This window comes from Leopardus geoffroyi, chromosome B3 (genome assembly GCF_018350155.1).
Source record: "Leopardus geoffroyi isolate Oge1 chromosome B3, O.geoffroyi_Oge1_pat1.0, whole genome shotgun sequence".
Lineage (NCBI taxonomy): Eukaryota > Metazoa > Chordata > Mammalia > Carnivora > Felidae > Leopardus > Leopardus geoffroyi.
The window spans coordinates 38,827,478-38,849,506 of NC_059337.1; the positions used below are offsets into that span (position 1 = coordinate 38,827,478).

Here is a 22,029-nt window from a genome sequence, read left to right on the forward strand (position 1 = left end):
AGGGCAATCAGGGGGGATGGAGAGTGAGAAGTCAAGTCCTGGGCACACGCTGGAGAGGGGCCACAGATGGAGACACCATTTCCAAGTGGTCAGAGCCCCCCAGAAACGAGACATGGATTCCTGCTCTTCAGACCTGCAGGAATTTTCCCCCAAAGCTCTCAGAAGGATGCAGTGTACCCCAGAGTCAGGAAAGAACAAGCTCATATTCTATATCTATGTGCTGGTTTGCTTCTATGTGACTTCTTTTGTCAAGTCTCGCAGAATAGTGCACCTGAGATGCGTGCATTTCGCTGTCAGCAAATCTCACCTCGAAAAGAAAAGAACCGTCAACAGATCTAGTTACTGATATGCCTGCGAAGTGTTTAGGGGTGCAGGGGACCGGCACTGGCATGAAACGCATGGGAAAAGATGAACAGCTGGCTGGCGAGAGGAGGGTCGTTGATGCGTGATAAAGCAGGTCCGGGAAAATACAGTCTCAGCAGACATACGGTGGACGCATGGTCCAGACTATGCGATTCTTTCAACTTTCCTGTGTGTTTGACCATCCTTTTTATTTTCTTGCTTCATTTTTTTAAGTTTATTTGTTTATTTGGAGAGAGATACGGAGAGGGCGAGTGGGAGAGGGGCAGGGAGAGAGGGAGACAGAGAATCCCAGGCAGGCTCCACACCGTCGGCACAGAGCCCGGTGCGGGGCTCAAACTCACCAACCGCAAGATCATGACCTGAGCCCAAACCAAAAGCCAGACACTTAACCGACTGAGCCACCCAGGTGCCCTGACTATTTTTATAAGAAGAGGTGGGGCACTCTGAGACACCAAGCAGACTATGGAAGTTACCATCCACACTCGGAAGGCTAAGACCCTACGTTTGTGCACACGGCCAGAGCCGGCAGCAGCCCTCCAAATCCACTGAACCCCTGGGCGCCTTGCCCACGGGCAGTGACAGGGGTTCTAGGACGCAGAACTCCGCTTCAGCAGGGACAGAGAGGCCTGGCTCCTGGGGGCAGAGCCCACAGCGTGGCGGGATTTGGGCATCCCCCAAACAAAGCTCTCAGATCATGGAAACCCCTCATCAGACCATGAGGGAGGACCTACCCTCGCAGGCCCTGTGCCTCACCCAGAGCACCCTGAGAAGTGGGTTTCAGCCGTGACAATATGATGGCATTGATGACAGGGATCATTTACTGGGGACTTTCTCTCTGCCGGGCACTGCAGTAAGCGTTTATACCTATCGTGTCATTTAATGTTTAAATGACCCCAGGGAGTGGGTATATGATTGTCAGCCCCATTTATTAAAAAACTTTTAACGTTTATTTATTTTTGAGAGAGAGAGAGAGAAAGCACAAGCAGGAGAGGGGCAGAGAGAGAGGGAGACACAGAATCTGAAGCGGGCTCCAGGCTCTGAGCTGTCAGCACAGAGCCCGACACGGGGCTCGAACTCACGAACCGCGAGATCATGACCTGAGCCGAAGTCGGATGCTGAACCGACCGAGCCACCCAGGTGCCTCTTGTCAGCCCCATTTATGCATGAGAAACGGTTCAGAGAAGTTCAGGAACTTGGATGTAACACTCAGCTGGCAGATGCTGAGCTGGGATGCAAAGTTATATTTGACTCCAGACCCTTCGATCCTAACCACTGCCCCTTCCTGCTCCACCTGCCACCCACCCCATCCCTTCCACCCCACCCCCACCCCCTCCCCCAAAGGCCTGTCACAGACAACTTGTCTCTGCTCCATCCTCAGAAGAAAGTCTGACTCAGGGGGCGCCTGGGTGGCTCAATCGGTTGAGCACCCGACTCTTGATTTCGGCTCAGGTCGTGATCTCATGGTTTGTGAGATCGAGCCCCACGTTGGGCTCTGTGATGACAGTGCAAAGCCTGCTTGGGATTCTCTCTCTCCCTCTCTCTCTGCCCCTCCCCTGCCCGCTTGCTTGCTCCCTCTCTTTCAAATTAAATAAATTAACTGAAAGGAAGGAAGAAAGGAAGGAAGGAAGGAAGGAAGGAAGGAAGGAAGGAAGGAAGGAAGGAAGGAAGGAAGAAAGAAAGAAAGTCTAACTTGGGCCCAGAGTGCTCCTTATAAACCAAGCACCCCACTCCTGTCCTTGTGTTCCTGCTCCCCAGGACGACTCTGCACCCTGGAACGGGCTCCTCTCCCCAACACTCCCTGGAGACACACACACACACATACACACACACACACACACACACACACACACACACACACACCACAACCTCCTGACCAGCTCCTGTGATGCAGCCCCACTGTCACCCCAGCAAACCCCCTACCTTCCCCCCAGTACCTTCAGTGCTGCTCAAAACCACAACAACCTGAAAACAGCCTATCGCCTCTTTCATGGAACCCCAGAGCTCAGGAAGACCAGACAGCTGGTAGCCAGCCTCCTATTTTTTTTACAGAGGAGGAAACAAAGGCCCAGAGGGGGGCAATGGGTAGCCCAATGTCACACAGCATGCCAAGATTAAACTTTGTCTCCTGGGACTTGTCCCCTTAGCTCAGGTCTGGACAAGGCCGAGTTGGGTTGCAGGGCTGGGGGTAGCGGTGGATGGAGCCTAGAGAACCCCCTGGAGCAAAAGAGACTAGAGCCTAGGGCTAGAGAATCACTGGGCCCCGGGACCCGGAGAGAGCCGCTCTCATTTTACAGATAGGGAGTCTCAGTCCCACAGAGAGAAAGCCACCGTCACTGGATCCCACAGCTACTTGGCTACATGGAGGCAGGAATCTGTTTTCCTGAATCCTAAGTGACTTTCCCACTCCAGCCCTTCAGGTGGCTCTGAAGGGTCCTGAGCCACAGAGCAGGCAGAGCTAAGCCCCTCCCATATCCATACCCAAATACCTGGCACCCACCAGCGCTCCCCGGACTTCTGCCTTTACCAAGTCACTTCCTAAAAGTCACAGGGCTTGGGTTATGTGCTGGGTCCAGCAGGGACTACTGGAAGACGGGTCCCCAACTCTGAAGCCCCTTGCAGGGAGGGGAGAGGAGGAGCTACAAGGGCCCAAAACTCCGGTCCCTCAACACACCTGCTCTTCAGCCAGGCCTGGCCCCCCAGGGACTTCAGACCCACCCCCTCCTCAAAGGAAGGGTCTGCCCTCGTTGCTGCAGGCCTCAGGCTGGACCCAAGCAGCCCCTGGACTGAGGGAGAAGTCAGTCGCCCTGCCATGAGACCCAGGTCCTTCCAGCCAGAGCCAGGCTTGGAGCTCGTGGAAAGGAGAACAGGAATGGGACAGTGGAGACAGACGGCCCCAAGCAGCTCCGGCCATGCCAGGTTGACCATCCCCTCCAACACAAACACTGGGCCCCTGGCTCTGCAGGAAGGGGGCATTTTTCAGAGATGACATCAGCTCTTAACGTTTCACGTTTCTTACCTACCTCAGCCCAGAGAGCAGGGTCCCCAGAGCCCCCAGCTTGCTGAGGCAGGCACCAGCCCTGGTGCAAACAGCAGAGCACTGACCTCAGACACCACAGCAGTCCACGCCCAGCAGAGATGGCCGCTCCGGTGGCTGTCCACGCGGCCTGCTCACCCCGAGGACATGGCCCTACCTGGGCACTGCACGACAGATGCGAGAGAAGATATCAAACTCCCAGTTCCCCAAACACACCTCGGGGCCTTCGCTCAGGCTGTTCTCTCTGTCCGTTCCCGTGCCTTCCCTGTTCCATGCCACCTAGCCAACACCTCTGCAGCCTTCAAGTGTCATGTCCAATGTCCCCTCTCCTGTGAAGCCAGCCCCACCTCCGTGAGCCTCCACAGTGTCCTATCCTTCCATCAGAGCCCTGAGCCCTCAGTACAGTATTTAGAACCACCTCACTTTCCCTCTCCTTCCCGGCCTTTCTCCCCAGACATGGAGCCCGTGGAAGGCACAGGCCAAGTCCTGTGCCACTCAGCCAGAAAGGGGTTCATCATCAACCACAGAGGGCTACGAGGCAGCCAGCTGAGAGAGCCCCACAGAGGCTCAGTTAAAGGCGGGGGAGCTGGAAGTGAACGAGGTGAAGGGAATCACACTGGGGGACCTGGGCAGCCGGGATGGGAAGCCACAGGGGCTGGGCCTCCAGGGTTTTCCAGCAACAGTTCTGGTTGAGTGAGCAAGGGAGTGAAGGTTCCAGACAGAGGAGGCGAGGTAGAAAAACCAACTTCACCTTCTGCCATGAATTCTCTCTGGCAGCAGGGAGAGGTGGACACAGATGCCTGCAAATGCTGATTCCCACCACGCCACCCCCAGCGGGAGCTTCGCAGGCAAAAGGTGTGTGGAACGTGGCACATCAGGCCCAGAAGGGGCCAGAGGGCACGGGTCTCTGCCCCTCTGCCCTGAGAGGGGGCTGACTCACTGCCCCAGGGCCCAGGGCCAAGCTGCCCCTGCTGCTGACTCAGGCCCCACTGGCCAGCTCAGCATTCCTGCCCTCCCCACTGAATGGGGCTATTGAAGCTCTTTGTAGAGGGAGGTGAGGCCATTGACCACACCCCCAACCAGAGCCTTCGCTATGCTCTGGGCTCTGCTCTCAGGGGCAACACAGGCCCTGGGTTCAGTCTGAGAGCACTCTGGCTGCCGCTGCTACTCTGGGGGTGTCTGGCACCCACGACGATCCCAGGTAACCTGGCCGGGCTGCACCAGAGCGGGGATCCCAGTGGGAGGGCATCGTCCTGATCCTCAGGACTGGAGGCCCTTGGGACGGCAACCCTGCTCGTGATCCCCAGCTTGGGGAGAGGTCTGTGCCTCTGCACACGCCACGGTATATAGGTGGGGGTGCTGCAGGGGCTCTGGGGGCTGTCTCGCCTCCCCCACCGAGTGGAGCTTCCCTAAGGCAGCAGTGGTCTTCCCATGCAATCAGGGCCTCTCACAGGGTATGGGCTGGGTATCCCCCGTCAGACGGGGAGCAGGGGTGGTTTGGAGCCTTGCGCATCAGACCCAGAGCCCCCCAAGCCCAGTGTCCATCTCCTCCTTTATCAGACCTGGTGTTCAGCCTCAGCCTCTGCTGGTAGCTCCCAGCAGGGCAAGGGCCCAGCTCTCTAGAGAGAGCCAACGCCTCTCTAGATAGAGCAGCCCCGCCTCGTCCCATCTTCCTCCCCTCCTGACCTTTGCCCCCCCAAGCTGGGACCTGCCCCCCCCAGCCCTGGCTGCTTTTTCAGGAATGGGGGAGGGCCGGGTGCCATGAAGCCAGTGCGGGCTGTCCCACTTTGGTGGGTGCTACTGCTGGTGTCCAGACTGGGGGCCACCAGGAAGGGATCCCCAGAAGAGGCCTCCTTCTACTATGGAACCTTCCCACTTGGTATGTCCATTCCTCTGTTGGTCTGTCCGTCTGTCTGTCAGCTTGCCCACCTTGGGCTGGCTTGCCAGAGAGTTTGGTGTTTTCGTTTCCCGACAGGTAGGATGGGAAAAGTAACTCCGTATTGTTGTTCTAAACTAAATGAATCTCCGAACGGATTTCTTTAAGCTTACGATACAGGCAGTAAACATTAATCACAGCTAAAACTGTGCAAATTAAGTGTTTTAATTGTATTATGTCTGCCCTCGCCCTGACCTATAGGTTCCCACTCGTAGGGAGCCGGGGGCAGGCGGCTGGGGAGGGGGCCTGCCCCGTGGCTGAGGACGAACAGCCCAGAGTCCAGGTGCTGGGTGGGGAGTGGGAAGGGGCCCAGGGCCCAGTTTGAGGTCTCTATTTGCAGGCTTCTCATGGGGCACGGGCAGTTCTGCCTTCCAGACAGAGGGAGCCTGGGACCAGGATGGGAAAGGGCCCAGCATTTGGGATGCCTTCACTCACAGTGGGAAGGGAAAGGTGCTTGGGGATGAGACAGCAGATGTGGCTTGTGATGGTTACTACAAAGTGCAGGTGAGTGATGAGTGTGTGTGCAGGTGAGTACGCACCTGAGACGTGGACAGTGACACATTGGGGAGCCCGGAGGACAATGTCAATCTAGTGTTCTGTTAAACACCCCCTAGTCCACTGCAGGAAAAAGAGGTGGGGCTGTTGGTGGCTGGGGATTGGGGGGCAGGGGATGTGCAAGAGGTGGGAGGGTAGACGTTGGAGGGAAGGATAGCAGGGCCCCACCTGAGCCAGGGCCTTAGTCCAAGTGATGGACAGCTGAAAGGCTGATGCCAGGACCCTGGGGTCTACAGACCACAGTAGCCTGAGCCCTTGGTCTCTGTTTGTGAATTGGCCCAGTAGAGGGGGTCCCTCTGCTCAGGACCCACTTTTCCTCTCTGGGCCGACTTCTTGGGGGACTCATCACCCAAGTTTATTAGGAACACCCCAATTGACATCTCACAGCATCCCCATATCCTGCATTTATTTGACTCTTGGCATATCCCCAGGAGAAAGGGGGCAGGTGCTTTCATGCCCATTGTATGAATGAGGAGGAGTGAGCATGGGGGGAGGAGGGCAGCGTGAGCCCTGCCCCAGAGTCCTAGGTGACCACTCCCCACCTGGCACCCCTGTCTGCACAGGAGGACGTCGTTCTGCTGAGGGAGCTGCATGTGAACCACTATCGATTCTCCCTGTCTTGGCCTCGGCTCCTGCCCACAGGCATCCGAGGTGAGACAGGGCAGCCCCTCCCAAGCCCAAGTGCGGGTCCTTTTGGCCATGTCGGCTTTGAGGGGACACTATAGAGTGCTGGGGAGGGAGAGCAGCCTGGAACATGGCTTCTCTGGCAGCAGCCATTACAGGTTCTGCAGGCAGCTGGGCTCCCGTGTCGTATCAGACCCGGAATCGGGCCAGCTGGGGGTGATTTCGGGCCCAAGAAAGGCCACAGGGCCCAGGAGCACTGTGCTTCAGAAGGCCAACGCCCCCTTATTTCACCTTCAGCTGACAAGGTGAACAAGAGGGGAGTCAAGTTTTACAGTGACTTCATCGACGCCCTCCTCAAGAGCAACATCACCCCCATCGTGACCTTGCACCACTGGGATCTCCCGCAGGTGAGGCTAATGCAGCCCAGACGGAGGCCCGGGGGGCTCCGCTCAGCACGGGGAGCCTGATTTGGGGACTGGGGTTGGCAAGGCGGGGGCAGAGGCTGGGGTCTGGACTGGGAGATGGGAAGGAGTGAAGAAGCCTGACCCGCCCATGGAGGACGTCGGGCTGGTTTAACTGATGTTTGTAACAGGCGATGAGGGCAGATTTCGATGTTTTCCAAAAACATTTGGCCTAAAAACAACAAACCAAACTAAAAAGAAACCTCTTTTGAGTAAGATTTGATGACGTGGCATAATTAATGTACTTGTCTGAGCTGGTATCATAGGAGTACAGCCCCCCAAGCCATTTCTGTTAAGTCTCAACCTCACTGCCAGACCTCACTCTTCAAGCAATTCTTTCCTTCATTCCACAAGACCCCCTGGGAGAGGAGCCATGTGTGTCACTCTCTGTGACACAGGTCATAGGAGGTCAGAGAACAGAGATGTGGCCTCAGGGAGATGTTGGGAAGAGGCGGGGTCCCATCACTGCTTCAAAGTGCTGGGCGTGGGGTGGAAGGGGTGCTCTGGTTTGAGGGGGCTTGGCAAGTGATGGGGTTAAGAGTTTGGGGAGCAAGCAGGAGGAGGAGGGATGGAGGTTTGGAGGCGTAGCTTGGGACCAGGCCCCGGAGGCCTTGACTGCCGAGCTAAGGCGACTGGGATCATTCTGCAGGAAGGGGAGCCACCAGAGACCTCTATGCTGGGACTGGGGCCATGGAGCAGACTTCAGGGAGACAAACCGGAAGCCTCATGCCAGCTTCTTCCCCCGCTTTCACTAACCTAGCCCTTTAGCATCCCCTCAAACCCACCAGGCAATCTCAGTGGAATGATGCATCTTGGGAAAATCCCACCTTCACAAGCAGATGCCTTTGGTTGGAAGAGAGTCCTCCACTGAAGAAGGCAGAGCCCATCCTCACAATAGAGCTTCTATGGTTTCTGACATCCGCACGGCCCTCAAAATCCTAATCAGAGGTTCCATGTCCTGCATCATCTCTTATTTCTTCTGAATGTGTATTCGAGATTCTTTTCCCAGTATCAGACCTCTCCCCCTCGGCCAGTTTCCTTAAATATTCAATCTATCAGGTTCCTTCCAAGCGGGAGAGTCTCACAGCTTCTCTGTCCCTTCCCTCTTGTTTGTACAAGGTGTGACATGTCCCCACACTGATGTTGCCTCATGGTTCATTGCTGGCCACCATCCTCAAGTTGTCACATCCAAGGTCCCCCATCTTTGCTCTCCGTTGCTCTAAACAGCCTCTGTGGTTGTCATCACCCTTGTTTCTCCCACGAGCGTGGCCTATCGACTCCAAAAGTCTTTTCCGGAGACAGATCCTTGGGGCACCTGCTTCTCTCTCCACCAGCTGCTCCAGGTCAAGTACGGCGGGTGGCAGAATGTGAGCATGGCCAACTACTTCCGTGATTATGCCGATCTGTGCTTTGAGGCCTTTGGGGACCGGGTGAAGCACTGGATCACTTTCAGTGACCCTCGGGTAAGCAGGGCCCTTCTCCAGGGGGGAAGCCCCCCTTCCCAGACCACGGAGCTCCTGCTCCTTCTCACAGGCCCTGCGGGCCCCACTTGCCGCCCCCGTAGACGATGGCAGAAAAAGGCTATGAGACGGGCCACCACGCTCCCGGCTTGCAACTCCACGGCACGGGCCTGTACAAGGCGGCACACCATATCATTAAGGTGAGGTGGGTCCTTGTGGGAGTGAAGGTGGGGTTCAAGGCAGAGGAACAACCCTCAGTGTCGGCTCGGCCTACCCCAGGGGTCTGAGCCTGAGCTCCGTCATCTGCGGTTCCAGCAATTTCCATCACACCTTCGCACCACTCACTTGCATCCCATGAGGATTTATGGAGGGAGTGCCGGGTCATCCAGTGCTGGGCACTCGCCGAGACAATAGAGTGGCTGCTCCCTAGAGCTTACAATCCAGTCAAGGGGATGGAGCGCATGCATGTGAAAACTTGTCATCTACATGTCTAAACAGCCTTGTGAGGACTGGTGACAGGAAGAAGGGGCGGGACACCAGTCAACCAGGGGCTAAAGTCTTCAATGAATGAGCAGCAGTAACTGGAGGTTGAAGGACAACGGTAAGGAGTTAGGAGTGTTTGTCTCAGAGCATGGACTTCAAAGGACCTGGGATTTTGGAAGGAGAAATAGTTTGGAAGCAGCAGGAAGGAGCAAGGCAGACACTACCCTCAGGTATGCGAGGTGTGAGGGGAAAGCTGGCGTCTTCTTGGAAGAGCTGCGTTGGGGGTGTTCTTTGGGGCAGCCAAGCTCAGTAAGGGCACGGGAGTGAAGGAGACAGAGGAGACGCTGGGGTGACTCAGGTATTACAAGGCTGCTGGAGAGGCTTTAGAAGGGGGAGGGACTGGGTCACACTGCAGGACACATAGGAGGGTACGGGCGACGTTGCCTAGGGAACAGGGGTGTGAGGCATGACAGGATGGTCCCAGTGGACTCTCAGTGGAAGGGGACAATCTGATCAAGCAGGAAGCCAAGGGGCCCCTCAGTGACATACTAGACTCTCAAATTCCTGTCAGGGAGAGAACTTTCTCATTCCTTCTACGCTTGGCATATGAGTCCTTAAACTGTGGATACTCGAAGGGCAGAGCTCTGAAGGCATCAGTGGGTCACCGGCAAGAGAGTATGGAGAGAAGTCATGTCAGCACATTTTCAATTCTAGTCTTAAGACTGTTCCAGATGCTTGGTATTTTCCTAACTTCCTGAGCAACTCTGGGAAAGGTATTGCCTAGTTAACCACAGAGAACGAGTAGGAACAACATGAGGAGACTTAGCAAAAATCTTAGAAACAAGAAATATCACAAAGAGGTGGTTTGTGTGTTTGTGCCAGAGTGAGACCGAGTTTCTCTACAGAACGAAGGAAACACGTGCGTCTGGAGGTCGGAAGAAGGGAGACAAGGGATTGGGATAATCAAGGCTGGACCCAGGGAAAACCTGGGACTCTCAGTCTAATCGGATCCCTAGTCAGGACAGAGGGAGACGTGCACCAGCCAGGCACCTCTGATGCAACCCTCTGTTTTCAGGCCCACGCCCAAGCCTGGCATTCCTACAACAGCACGTGGCGTGGCAAGCAGCGAGGTGAGCCTCACCACCCACGTGCTAGGAACATACCCCCCGAGGGGCAATACCCTTCACCCCTGCCACCACCTGCCCTTTTTTTTTTTTTGAGAGAGCGAGAGAGTGAGGGAGAGGGGCATAGGGGGAGAGGGAGAGAGAGAGAGAGAGAGAGAGAGAGAGAGAGAGTCTTAAACAGTCTCCATGTTCCCAGTGCGGAGCCCAACGTAAGGCTCGATCCCACATCCCACAACCCCGGGACAATGACCTGAGCCAAAATCGAAGGGTCGGAAGCTCAACAAACTGAGTTGAGCCCCTCCCCTGTCTTTTCTTTTAAGGTCTGGTGGGGATCTCATTAAACTGCGATTGGGGGGAGCCCATGGACATCAGTAGCCCCAAGGACATAGAAGCTGCCGAGAGATACCTACAGTTCTGCCTGGGTTGGTTTGCCAACCCCATCTATGCCGGCGACTACCCCCAAGTCATGAAGGACCGGATCGGTGAGCCACGTTACCCTTTAGTTCCAGGCACCACAGCAACAGTACTGAGCCCAAGTGAAGGGGTGGAGAGGCGGGAGACAGGGGTGGAGGAACACGCTGGGCCTGGGTGAGGCACTCAAGGGGTAGCCCAGCCCCCAAGGAACTGAGAACTGGTTTTTTGAGTTGGGGCGAGGGGAGGAAGGACACATCCCCAGACGTGGAGATTGGGAGTTTCAGAACCCAGGGGGAAACACAGCAATTTTCTGGGCTGCTTTCTTTTGCGTTCTGCTGTCCTGCCTCTTTCTCCCCACTCCACTCCATCTCATTTTAAGTGACGTAAGAGAGAGAGGTCAAAGACGCAGTCACGGGCAGTGTCAATTCTAATGTTGGTTCTGTTACTTGAGGAATGCTTTCCAAGCTCTGGTTTCCACAGTGTCCGAGAAGAGAATAAAGACACATAGAGCTCCCAAGGCTGAATCAACTTGGGTGCTTTTAAGTGCCATATAACAGAAAACGCCAACTAAAATGGCTTGAAAAGTAGGGGATTTATCATCCCAGGTACTGAGTCCAGAAAAGGGTGATCCAGGGCCAGGTACTCCAGCCTTCAGGGATGTCTTTGTGGACCAAGGCTCATTCCATCTTTGACTCTGGCACCTTAGCCAGCCCATCAACGCTCCTATCAGCCACAAAATGGCTGTGGAAGCTCCAGGCATCATGTCTTCCCACATCACGTCTTTCCAGAAAAACGGAAATAGCTCCAGCATACCCATTTTTTAAGAACAAGGAAAATCTCCCCAGAAAACAACCTCCACTCACAACCAACTTCCCTACAAGGGATGTCCTCAAGGGATGGAACTGTCACATGCCCCAGAAAATGCCTTAGACCACCAGGACCTCAGAGGCTGGGGAAGCCAGGACTCTCATAAAGGATATGGCCCCTTGGAAGAGGATGTGGAAGAGGATAAGAAAGAAGACAGGCCTGGCGCTACTGACTTGGGGGGCAGCCAATCGTGTCTGGCCACACGAATCTAAAAGTATTATCTCTGTTTATTTAGAGGTATCGGTCTGCATGCCCCTAAAAAAAGAGACAAGGTTAAGATTGTAAATAGGTTACAATCTCACACGGCAAGGCTATTTTGGATGTTTGACTAAGAGAGAACTGTCGACATTTCAAAATTGTCTCTTTCTAAGGCACCACTTATCAGACTTACCTGGAATCTTCTGACTCTGCCGCTAACCGGTGAGCGGTTCTGGGCACGGTGTCTCACCTCTTCGGCTGTCATTTTTATCATCTGAAAAGGAAGGATTACACAAATAATCTCTAAAAATCCCTTGGCAATAACTAGGTCCGTGACACATCTATCTATGCCCGTGTGTTCGAAATCCCGAGAAGGATTTCCTCAAGGTGCACAAGGAAAAGCCCTCAGGACGGGGCCGGCACCCCGCTTTGCAGGCACAGCCCGTCATTCACACGGCACACTCACTCTCGGGACCCTCGGAGGCCGTAGCGGGAGCCACAGCAGGATGGCTCTAAAGGAGCCGAGTTATTGCTCATGGGACAGTTCTTGGGCTTAAGGCTAGTAATTCCAGACTCCGTCCGCTCCAATTTTGTGGTAACTCTAATGGAAACCGGGCTGAGTTTTCCCTTGTATGATGTGTACGGAAGGATTCTCTGAGCAGTTCGTGTTTTCTTTAGTGAAAGCATTCTGCCAGAAATCTTGTACACAAATGACTTCCAGGCATCTCATAAGCGCAATAAATATGTGAACAAAAGTACTTCTAGGCCAGTGCTGTCCAACAGAACTTCCAGTGATGATGGAGAGAAGTTCTGTATCTGTGACTTCTGATATGAGAGCCTGGAGTCATTTGTGTCTATTTAAATTTAAATTTTTTAAAAATTAAAAACGTAGTCCTTCAGTGTGACTGACCCAGAGATACAGTCACACTGGCCATAGTCCAATGGCCACATGTAGCCAGTGGCTACTGTATTAGATGGTCCAGAGACAATGCCTTGTGGTTTTTCTCAAGTTACTGAATGTAACTGAAAAAAACACGCTAAGATCATAAAGGTATTTAATAATACAAGCTTTTCACCCATTTAAAAACCAATAGCCTCTTTGGAAACATTTTTATGGTTCTATTTTACAACTCATACCAATGTTAGTCTTCTTTATTCATTTAAAACCCCTTTCTTTTTTTTGCATACGTTCTACAGAGACACGCAGGTTTCAAATTTTTTAAAGTACAAGAGAGTACAGGCAGGCAGCCTCTCCTCTGCTGTCCTGCCTGCCACTCCCTTCCAGTGTATTCGATAAACTTCTATCACCTAAAAAAAAAAAAAGAAAAAGAAAAAAAGAGAGAGACAGAGAGTAAAAAGTGAGAAGTCAAGCTTCCCTCCCTCCCTCTCCTCATTGCTTCCAACCCCTGGGAGGAAGCATACTTCCAGAGATGGATTGTGCCCACGTGGGCAAAAACACTGCTGCTCTATGTGTGTAGTTGTTAAACGCAATTCTTTGCATCTTCCACTTAAAACATGTGTCCTGGCATTCTTTCCATGTTGGCAATAGTGCTGGTATATAGTCATCATTCTGATGACTTCACAGAGCTGTACGGATACACAGATTTATTTAAACGGTCTCTCGAGAGACATTTGCAATCTTTTGCTACTCAATCTACAATGAAGATCCCTGTATACATCCTTTTACACGTGCAAGTAAAAGGTAGGCTGAACAGATATGGAAATGGTCAGTGAAAGGACCTATCTTCAATTTAAAAAAAATTTTTTTTAACACTTATTCATTTTTTGAGAGGCAGAGAGACAGGGAGACAGAGAATCCAAAGCAGGCTCCAGGCTCTGAGCTGTCAGCACGAGGCCCGATGCAGGGCTTGAACTCATGAACTGCGAGATCATGACCTGAACCAAAGTCAGACGCTTAACCGACTGAGCCACCCAGGCGCCCCTCCTTTTACAGTTTTAAATGCTAGGACAAAATTTCCCGACACAGAGGTCGTACCAGCTTACACTACAACAGTACGTGAATGTGACCATATGTCCCCACCCATGGCCCGCACCACCAATGACCTTCCACATCTCTTCCCAGAGGCAAGCAAAATTACCAATTTTGTATTTAAGAATATAGGCATCTAAGGCCACATTTTTCCATATAGCCACAATGTTGCCTGCATACCACTTACTGAGTAATCTATGGAACATATCACTTTAAATTTTTTTTAATTTATTTTGAGAGAGAGAGAAAGAGAAACCATGAATGAGGGAGGGGCAGAGAGAGAATTCCAAGCGAGCTCTGTGCTGACACAGTGCAGACGCGGGGCTCTAACCCACAAACTGAGATCATGAGCCAAAATCAAGAGTCAGACGCTTAACCAACTGAGCCACCCAGGCGCCCCTGAAAATATAGCTTTTGCGCAATATAAACTTAAAAAATTTTGAATAGTATTCAAATGTTAAAATTCCAGCTTAAAAGGCTAAGGTTACATTTTCCATACAAACGAGTCCCAAAGGCCGGGATCTGGACGGCAGCTTTTATGTCAACGTGCCACTATGGTCGTGGTAGGAACAGCAAAAGAATCATGAGAAAGTAAAACTTGGTGAAATTCTATTTTTCTCTCTCAATAGGGAAAAAGAGTGCAGAGCAAGGCCTGGACATGTCAAGGTTACCTGTGTTCTCGCTCCAGGAGAAGAGCTACATCAAAGGCACATCGGATTTCTTGGGATTAGGTCACTTTACCACTCGGTACATCACAGAAAGGAACTACCCCTCCCGCCAGGGGCCCAGCTACCACAATGACCGTGACTTAGTAGAGCTGGTTGACCCGAACTGGCCTGACCTGGGGTCGACGTGGCCACAGTCTGTGCCATGGGGGTTTAGGAGGCTTCTCCACTTCGCTCAGGTGATTATCACATTCGGCTATTTCACGGGCACTTTTTACCCCAATTCATGATCTTACAGCTTAGGCCCAGGGGCCTACATTTTAGTTTAAGTTTTTATTTTAATTCCAATTAGTCAGAGTGCCTACATCTTCAAGTTAATAAAACAAGCTCAGTTAGTTGTTCTTCAGAGGCCACCAGATCCAGGCTTTACAGACCAACGCTGACTATAAGGAACCACTTCAACGTATGTACCTGTGGCTACAAATTCTCATCCCACGTTTATTTTGCTGCCCCTTCTCACTTGAAATATGTGACAAGAACACAGCCTGAGGTATATTTTCTCTACAATGATGCTGATTGACTGAGAAATGTAGTCTTTTGTATGAACTTTGTCCTGTCTACACTCACCTCCAAGTAAATGTGTAAACTGGCATCCACTAAATGCTAAACACACTCGATTAGAATAGAGCAGGCTTGACTAAGTGCTCGCATGTGCCTCAGACTCGGAAACCCAACTGGAGGTCAGAATTTTTAAGATATTCCTTACTATGACTCACTTTCAGACTCAATACGGCAACCCTCCCATCTACGTGACAGAAAATGGAGCATCTCAAAAACTACACTGTACTCAATTATGTGATGAGTGGAGAATTCAGTACCTTAAAGGCTACATAAACGAAATGCTAAAAGGTGAGCTACAGACCAACACTGTCTTCACAAATTTTCTGTTTAACTTGGACAGAATTTGATAACACACGTGACCGACTGAAGCTTGTTTCTGAATCTCATAAATGAATGCATTTAAAATTATCTTCACAGTATTATGTTTCCAAGTAAATGAAATATATTAAAAATGGAACAAAATGTCTTTGCAGCTATAAAAGATGGTGTTAATATCAAAGGGTATACTTCCTGGTCTTTGTTGGATAAGTTTGAATGGGAGAAAGGATATTCAGATAGATACGGATTCTACTATGTCGAATTTAACAACAGAAATAAGCCACGCTATCCAAAGGCATCAGTTCAATATTACAAGAAGATTATCACCGCCAATGGGTTTCCCAATCGAAGAGAGGTAGGGCAAATTATTGAGGTTGCTTGTTCTGGACTGCATTTTTAAATAATCTCTACACCCAGGGTGGGGTTCAAACTCACAACCCCAAGATCATGAGTCGGAGGCTCTTCCGACTGAGCCAGCCAGGTGCCCCTCACTTGTTCTAGATTTTGGAAGAGCTAATCAGCTTGGGTGAGGAGGGTGGTGAGACTCCCTCCTCCCTTCATCCATGGAGAACAGGGTTTTGTGGGCCTTTGTTTCTTCCCCTAACTTGTGCCACCTCTTTGCTCATTTGCTTAGAATGGAGTAAACCTGCCTTAAAATTAAATCCTAACTTTAAAATTTGTTTTTGTAACATTTATTCATTTTTGTGAGAGAGACAGAGCATGAGCGGGGAAGGGGCAGAGAGAGAGGGAGACACAGAATCCGAAGCAGGCTCCAGGCTCTGAGCCCCATGCGGGGCTTGAACTCACAGAGTACGAGATCATGACCTGAGCTGAAGTCGGACACCCAACCAACTGAGCCACCCAGACACCCCAAATCCTAACTTTTAAAATTCAGTCCTAACTCGCAGAGCGTGAAGGGCAAACTAGTTATGTAGGAATCCTGAATGTTTTAGGTTATGACAGTCAGTAGAGACTTCTAGTTAAATGTTCTAAATGTTATATTTTAATGCAAGCAAATACTGCCTATTTACTCTTCAACATATGTGAAAACAGTTACAGTAAATAACAGTAAAATAAATGTATAATGACCACACAACTTTCACTTCTTTTCCCACTAGTTCCTAAGTGAGATTAAAAATAATTCATCTTAATATTAATAATCCTTTAAAACCTACCAAACATTTTCAGTAACCTACAAATGTTTCTACCAGCTAAGTTGCTATCGATGACAGGCAATTAAAATGGTAATTTAGAATGTCTTCATGAAGAAAATTTCTAAAAAGAAATCTCACTTGTTTACCAACATTCTTTTAGGATGAGCCCACTGGCACCATAAAGAAGCAGTGACTGATAGGCATTGACTAGTCTGGTGTTTCTAGAAAAGCGCTAGATTGTAAACTCCTCAAGAATAAAGACGACTTTTTTTTTTTTTTTACTCCCTCACAAAGATGCACATAGGTATTCAATAAATATTAACTAAACTTCAGGCAGATTTAAATTTGTCTTAATCCTACATTATTTTAAAACTGATTTCAGGGGCATATGGGTGGCCCAGTCAGTTAAGTGTCTGACTCTTAATTTCAGCTCAGGTCAAGATCTCATGGTCTTGAGATAGATGGAGCCCATGTTGGGATCTTCGGCTGGGCACGAAGCCTGCTTAAGATTCTCTCCCTCTCCCTCTGCTCCTCCTTCATTCATGGGCTCTCTCTCAAAAAAAAAAAAAAAAAACAAAAACAAAAACAAGATTTCAAACTGCAAAAAATTAGTCTAAGATGACATTACTTACCTAGTGGATTTTTATTAGGTGGAAAGTTGGTATCTCAAAGCCTTGGAAACTTGTGCAATCAACAATCAGATGCTTGCTGCAGGTGAGTATATTTTAATTCTTCCCTTTGACAACTAAGGCACATAATTATACATATAATGATGTTACCAAAACCTCAAAATGTGGATCTATGTGAAGTCAATCTTTCCAAAACACACAATTAAAAATGAATTTTTTCCTTCACTTTGAAGCAATGTCAAATTTCTATTTTATAAGAATTTCAAATACTTTAAAAATCTACCAGAAAAGAGAAATATTTTATCCACTCTAGTTTTATTTTTCTGAATCATACTGTCAATTTATAAACTTATTTTTGTTATAGTGGGCTTTGTGGAAGGAGGGAAAAATGGAACCATATTCAAATAAAATAAACATCGAAAAGTCAAAGAACACTCCAGATTTTATATTCACTCATTCACCAAGTAATTATTAAGCACTCACTATTAGCTAGGGGGTGTTGTAACTAGAATACAGCAATACATAAAACAAGGTCCCTGACTTCATGGAAGGCATGGTTCCCAAGGTTCAGAGATGTGGAATAACAAAGATGCATCTACACATCAACAAGGCCAGCACAGATCATTTGTTTCTTTGCATTCAGTCTTTCTCTATGAGGGCAATCAAAGAAATATACTTCCTGTTTTAACAAACCCATCTTGGGGCGCCTGGGTGGCTCGGTCGGTTAAGCGTCCGACTTCAGCTCAGGTCATGATCTCACGGTCCGTGGGTTCGAGCCCCGCGTCGGGCTCTGTGCTGACAGCTCAGAGCCTGGAGCCTGTTTCAGATTCTGTGCCTCCCTCTCTCTGTGACCCTCCCCCGTTCATGCTCTGTCTCTCTCTGTCTCAAAAATAAACAAACGTTAAAAAAAAAATTTTTTTTTAAATAAAATAAAATAAAAAAATAAAAATAAAAAAAAAAACAAACCCATCTTTAATGTGGTATCAGAGGTGGAAAGTGCTAGACCAAACAAATCCTACCAATTCAGCTACTTTCATAGCTGTTTTATACCACTGTGCCCTGCTCCCATCTGAATAACCAGGTAATATTAAGGATGTATATTCCTTTAAACCAAAATAAACTTATTTAATCACCTAGACATATGATGTAGAATTTACTGCTGAGCCTATGAAATCTGTGGGAGCAGGGTCTGTGCCTTATTTATCTCCGTAGCCAGGGTGCCTAGCACAAAACCTACAGTAGGAATTACATACATGTTCATTAATATAATCACGTATGTGAAATACACTTATTATTCAACTCTTTAAGATACTTACTTAACAGTGCAAGAATTCCCACAAAAATATGGCAACTCCTCCACCTCTTAAGATACATCTTTGAATAACATCTTTGAAAGGTTGGGAGACGTTTGCCAAGGATTTTTCTTTCATAAATCCCCCCAGTGAAAATTACAGAAACCAGGGAACATGGCTGTCAATATTCTCACATTAATTTATGGTAAGTGCAAGTATAACACACATTTAGACTTTATTCCAGTACCTATGGAAGAACCAAATGTAGGCAATCTTTATTCCATATTTTCTGAAGGATATTACAAAGCCCTCACGTAATTTTTTTTAAACAACATTTTATAATGTTAAGAGAACCATGTTCTCTTTTATAGCAAGTGAGATTAATTACAAAGCCTGATGATGCCATCTTCCAAGTTTTCCCCAACGCAGGGGAATCTTTCCAGATGAAGCTATATTCGCTAAAATGACGACACTCTCATTTGTGGTGTTCTCTCTCCCGTTTCAGAGCCGTTACTAAGTCACATGCAGATGGTGACAGAGATTGTGGTACCTACAGTCTGCACGCTTTGCATACTAATCTCCGCAGTTCTCCTGATGCTCCTCCTTCAGAGCCAGAGCTGAGACAGGGTTACCCATTTTATAGATCCATCTTTCGTAAAGAATCCTCTGGACATTCCTCCTTTTTCTGCCTTGAAGGTTTATATACATTTCTGGTTTCAGGCTCTGTGATAATGGGGTTTTTTTGTTGTTGTTTTGTTTTGGCTTGTGCTAGGATTTAAAAATTAGAAAATAAAAATAAGCATGAATGAAGTAAAAATCACCTGTCAGAGTCAATGTTAATATTTTGCTGTCTATTATGCATCTACTTTCACTTTACAAAAAAGGAATCATAGTGCACAAATTATTTTGTTACTTTTTTTCCTTTTAAAAATCTGTCCAGTAATATTACTTTCATGTGGAAATAACTGCCATCTTAGCACTGTCCTACACAGGATGGACAGTCAATCATCTGCACATAACAATCCCTTCAGGTTCTAAATTCTATCAAGCAACCAGGGAAACGCATTAGGTGGGTACCAAGTAAATGAGCACGTACACTTTTCTGAGATAAACTTTCTTCCACTAAACATAATTAACTTCATTGAAGTACCTTAAAGGAATATGTCTAATATCTTCTCTGTGCCTATTCTGTTTTGTTTTGTTTTTTTAATAAAGGTCCATTTTACTCTTAACTATGCTAAATTGATAGAATTAAACAATATTTATTTGGAGACAAAACATGGCTTAAGAAAGAATAAGAGACATTTTATTCATTACCTGATTCTATTGTTTCTAAAACACAAAAACAGTAAGACAGTAGAAACTGCTATTGCATTAATTTTCTTGGTTAATATTATCTTAAACATTTTAAAAGGGTGTTTACATCTGGGGCTTAGTCCTACAACTGGGCTGGGGTAGATTTGTTTTTAATAGAACTCTGCTTTCAACATCAATCGATAGGCTCCTTCAGGGTTTTTCTCTCACACCAATGTTTTTGAAATCAAACTCTCTACTATACATAGAGATTTAAAATGCAAAGACATTGCCACTCAAAAATATGTTTTCGTTTCTCCGGTTTCAAGATTAATCTGGCTTACTGACTACAGAAGGTAAAAAGGAAATTAAAGACCTGCATTGCTCAATAACATCTGAAAAGCCTTTTACATGATTACTGAAAAATAATCCATATTCCAAATGTATTAAATCAATACTTCTGTTGTAGAAAAAACTAAAACATAAGATACTTAATACACTACAAAGTATTTGGAGAACAAAAAGCGAACATACTACCTTACAGAGGACTCCATTGGCACACTTCACTTGAAATGCACCTGGCTGCAGGTGACCATGTTAGTATAGAACATCCTTTCTTCCAGGCTACCGTTTAATGTTAATTCAGAAACATCTGTAACCAGATAGAGATCAGAATTGCTTACCAGCCTGCTGGCTTTTCTACCATATACACTGCTGAATTTTATAATAATCAAGAGGTAATATGAATGGCATGTGTCTTCTATTTTGAATTTAGGGGACAAAAACCAGCGTGGACAATTCTTTTAAATGGTAAACTTTGGGGGCGCCTGGGTGGCGCAGTCGGTTAAGCGTCCGACTTCAGCCAGGTCACGATCTCGCGGTCCGTGAGTTCGAGCCCCGCGTCGGGCTCTGGGCTGACAGCTCAGAGCCTGGAGCCTGTTTCCGATTCTGTGTCTCCCTCTCTCTCTCTGCCCCTCCCCTGTTCATGCTCTGTCTCTCTCTGTTCCAAAAATAAATACACGTTGAAAAAAAAAAATTAAATGGTAAACTTTGATGCATTGAAAACATGACTAAAGAAAATACAAAGCAGATTTGTTTTAATTCTATATTTTTCAATTAGCAATAATAGCACCTCAGATAAATCTCACTGGCTACGATACTGCCACTTCACAAAGCTTAATTCTCTTTTTAATTTGGGAACACACTGCTCTATTTTTGTGCCTCATCCACTATAGTTCAACTCTTTTTTCCAATCTTAACATATATTTTGGAAAACAATTTCTACTTGAGATTTCTAGTCTTAGGGCTAGGCAAATATGCACTTTTTTTCTCTACTGAAGACTGCTGTATTTCAAAAACAAATGCAATTAACATTTAGATGAGCTTCTGTTCACTTTCTTGTGGGTCAACATTTTGGTTTCCATATTCCCACCATGATCAACAATCATCTGCAGAGTACCCACAGGGCGAGCAGCACTCTCCCAGACGCTGTTGTTCGCTCCCGTTCACCCCAAATCATTATTTTCTTCCCGACATTTCTTCTCTCTTAAGTCTTCCTGATTTTGATCTCAATGTTTTACTCAACAGTATCACAATATTAGATATCTTGAAAAGCTAGTATTGGACCTAAGTGCTCAGTTCAGTCCAATGAAGCAGAAAGCCTAACCTCTTAAATGCATATAATCTTTGGCAAAAAATAAATCATGACTGAGCTTTAATATTTACAACTGGGGCTTTGTATGAATAGCCCGTGACTTACAAATGAGGGCGTCCTTCACCAGTGGGTCTTGCTTTGGGCTGGAGGTGACAGAATAATTTCTAGACAAACACATCAGGAATATACGATGGGTAGAAGAGGTTATAAAATTCTAGCCAAAATGGAGTACGTGAGTGGTTTTCCTAGCACGCAAATATAGGATTTCATAAGAATTCTTTATTTTCATAGGAGTCACTGGACCAAGTATTTATTCATAAATTGTTTTAACTCAAACATTCAAAATAACTTTCACTCCTTTTTGAAGTAATCTGCATCAAAAAGACTCTAGAAGATACGTTCACTCTACTTCACTTATCCAGCATCATTGAAAAAAGGTGTTTAATCTTGCATGAATTTCCTCATAAAACACGTTTAATCTTTATGTAATAAAATTTATTTAAAACAGCATTTTCCAAAACGTATCACATATGTTCACAGCTTTAAAACTTTCTTTTTAATCATAAAATATAGATCTTTTTAAACAACATTTGCAGTTAACACAAAATGCTTCAATTGGTGGTTCTCAAACTAGTTGCACAATGGAATCACCCGGAGAATTTTTTAAAAAGTCACTGCTGTCCAGGCGGTAGCTCCAAAGATTCTGACTTACTTGGTCTTGGTATTAAGACTTTAAAACCTCCTTAAGTGATTTTAATGTTCACCTAAAGCTGGGAACCACCCCTGCCCTCACCATGCCACACCTGAGGATTAAAATTTTATTGTATCCTTCCAGACCTTTTCTTATGCCTCTGTCTCCGTATTTTTTCCAGGCTTTTAATACTGTAAACAATA

At 47.6% G+C, this 22,029-nt stretch overlaps 2 protein-coding genes and 1 pseudogene across 6 annotated transcripts in view; 1 reads left to right on the forward strand and 2 right to left on the reverse strand.

Moving 5' to 3' along the window:
• The first annotated feature begins 4,490 nt into the window (after nt 1-4,490).
• On the forward strand, nt 4,491-18,809 carry LCTL (lactase like). Of its 3 annotated transcripts, none has more exons than XM_045449350.1 (14): nt 4,491-4,598; nt 5,137-5,276; nt 5,674-5,837; nt 6,452-6,539; nt 6,810-6,919; nt 8,308-8,436; nt 8,538-8,633; nt 9,992-10,046; nt 10,361-10,522; nt 14,139-14,413; nt 14,957-15,083; nt 15,269-15,468; nt 16,918-16,981; nt 18,694-18,809. In XM_045449350.1, the coding sequence occupies exons 2-14, from the start codon at nt 5,159-5,161 to the stop codon at nt 18,807-18,809; spliced, it is 1,704 nt and encodes a 567-aa protein (XP_045305306.1). In that variant the 5' UTR covers nt 4,491-4,598; nt 5,137-5,158. The 3 variants fall into 3 exon arrangements, with proteins under 3 accessions (XP_045305306.1, XP_045305307.1, XP_045305308.1); XM_045449351.1 differs by having other exon boundaries at nt 4,494-4,598; nt 5,119-5,276; XM_045449352.1 differs by lacking the exon at nt 5,137-5,276 and having other exon boundaries at nt 4,498-4,598.
• ZWILCH (zwilch kinetochore protein) overlaps nt 18,399-22,029 on the reverse strand; it is a 37,709-nt gene continuing 34,078 nt past the window's right edge. For all 3 annotated transcript variants that reach the window (XM_045449346.1, XM_045449348.1, XM_045449347.1), the window contains 2 exons: nt 20,019-20,133; nt 18,399-18,956 (listed from right to left, as the gene is read on the reverse strand). In XM_045449346.1, coding sequence (XP_045305302.1) covers nt 20,045-20,133 — 89 coding nt within the window. In that variant the 3' untranslated portion in view covers nt 18,399-18,956; nt 20,019-20,044. The remainder of the gene's footprint in view (nt 18,957-20,018; nt 20,134-22,029) is intronic.
• On the reverse strand, nt 20,538-20,658 carry LOC123584488 (annotated as a pseudogene).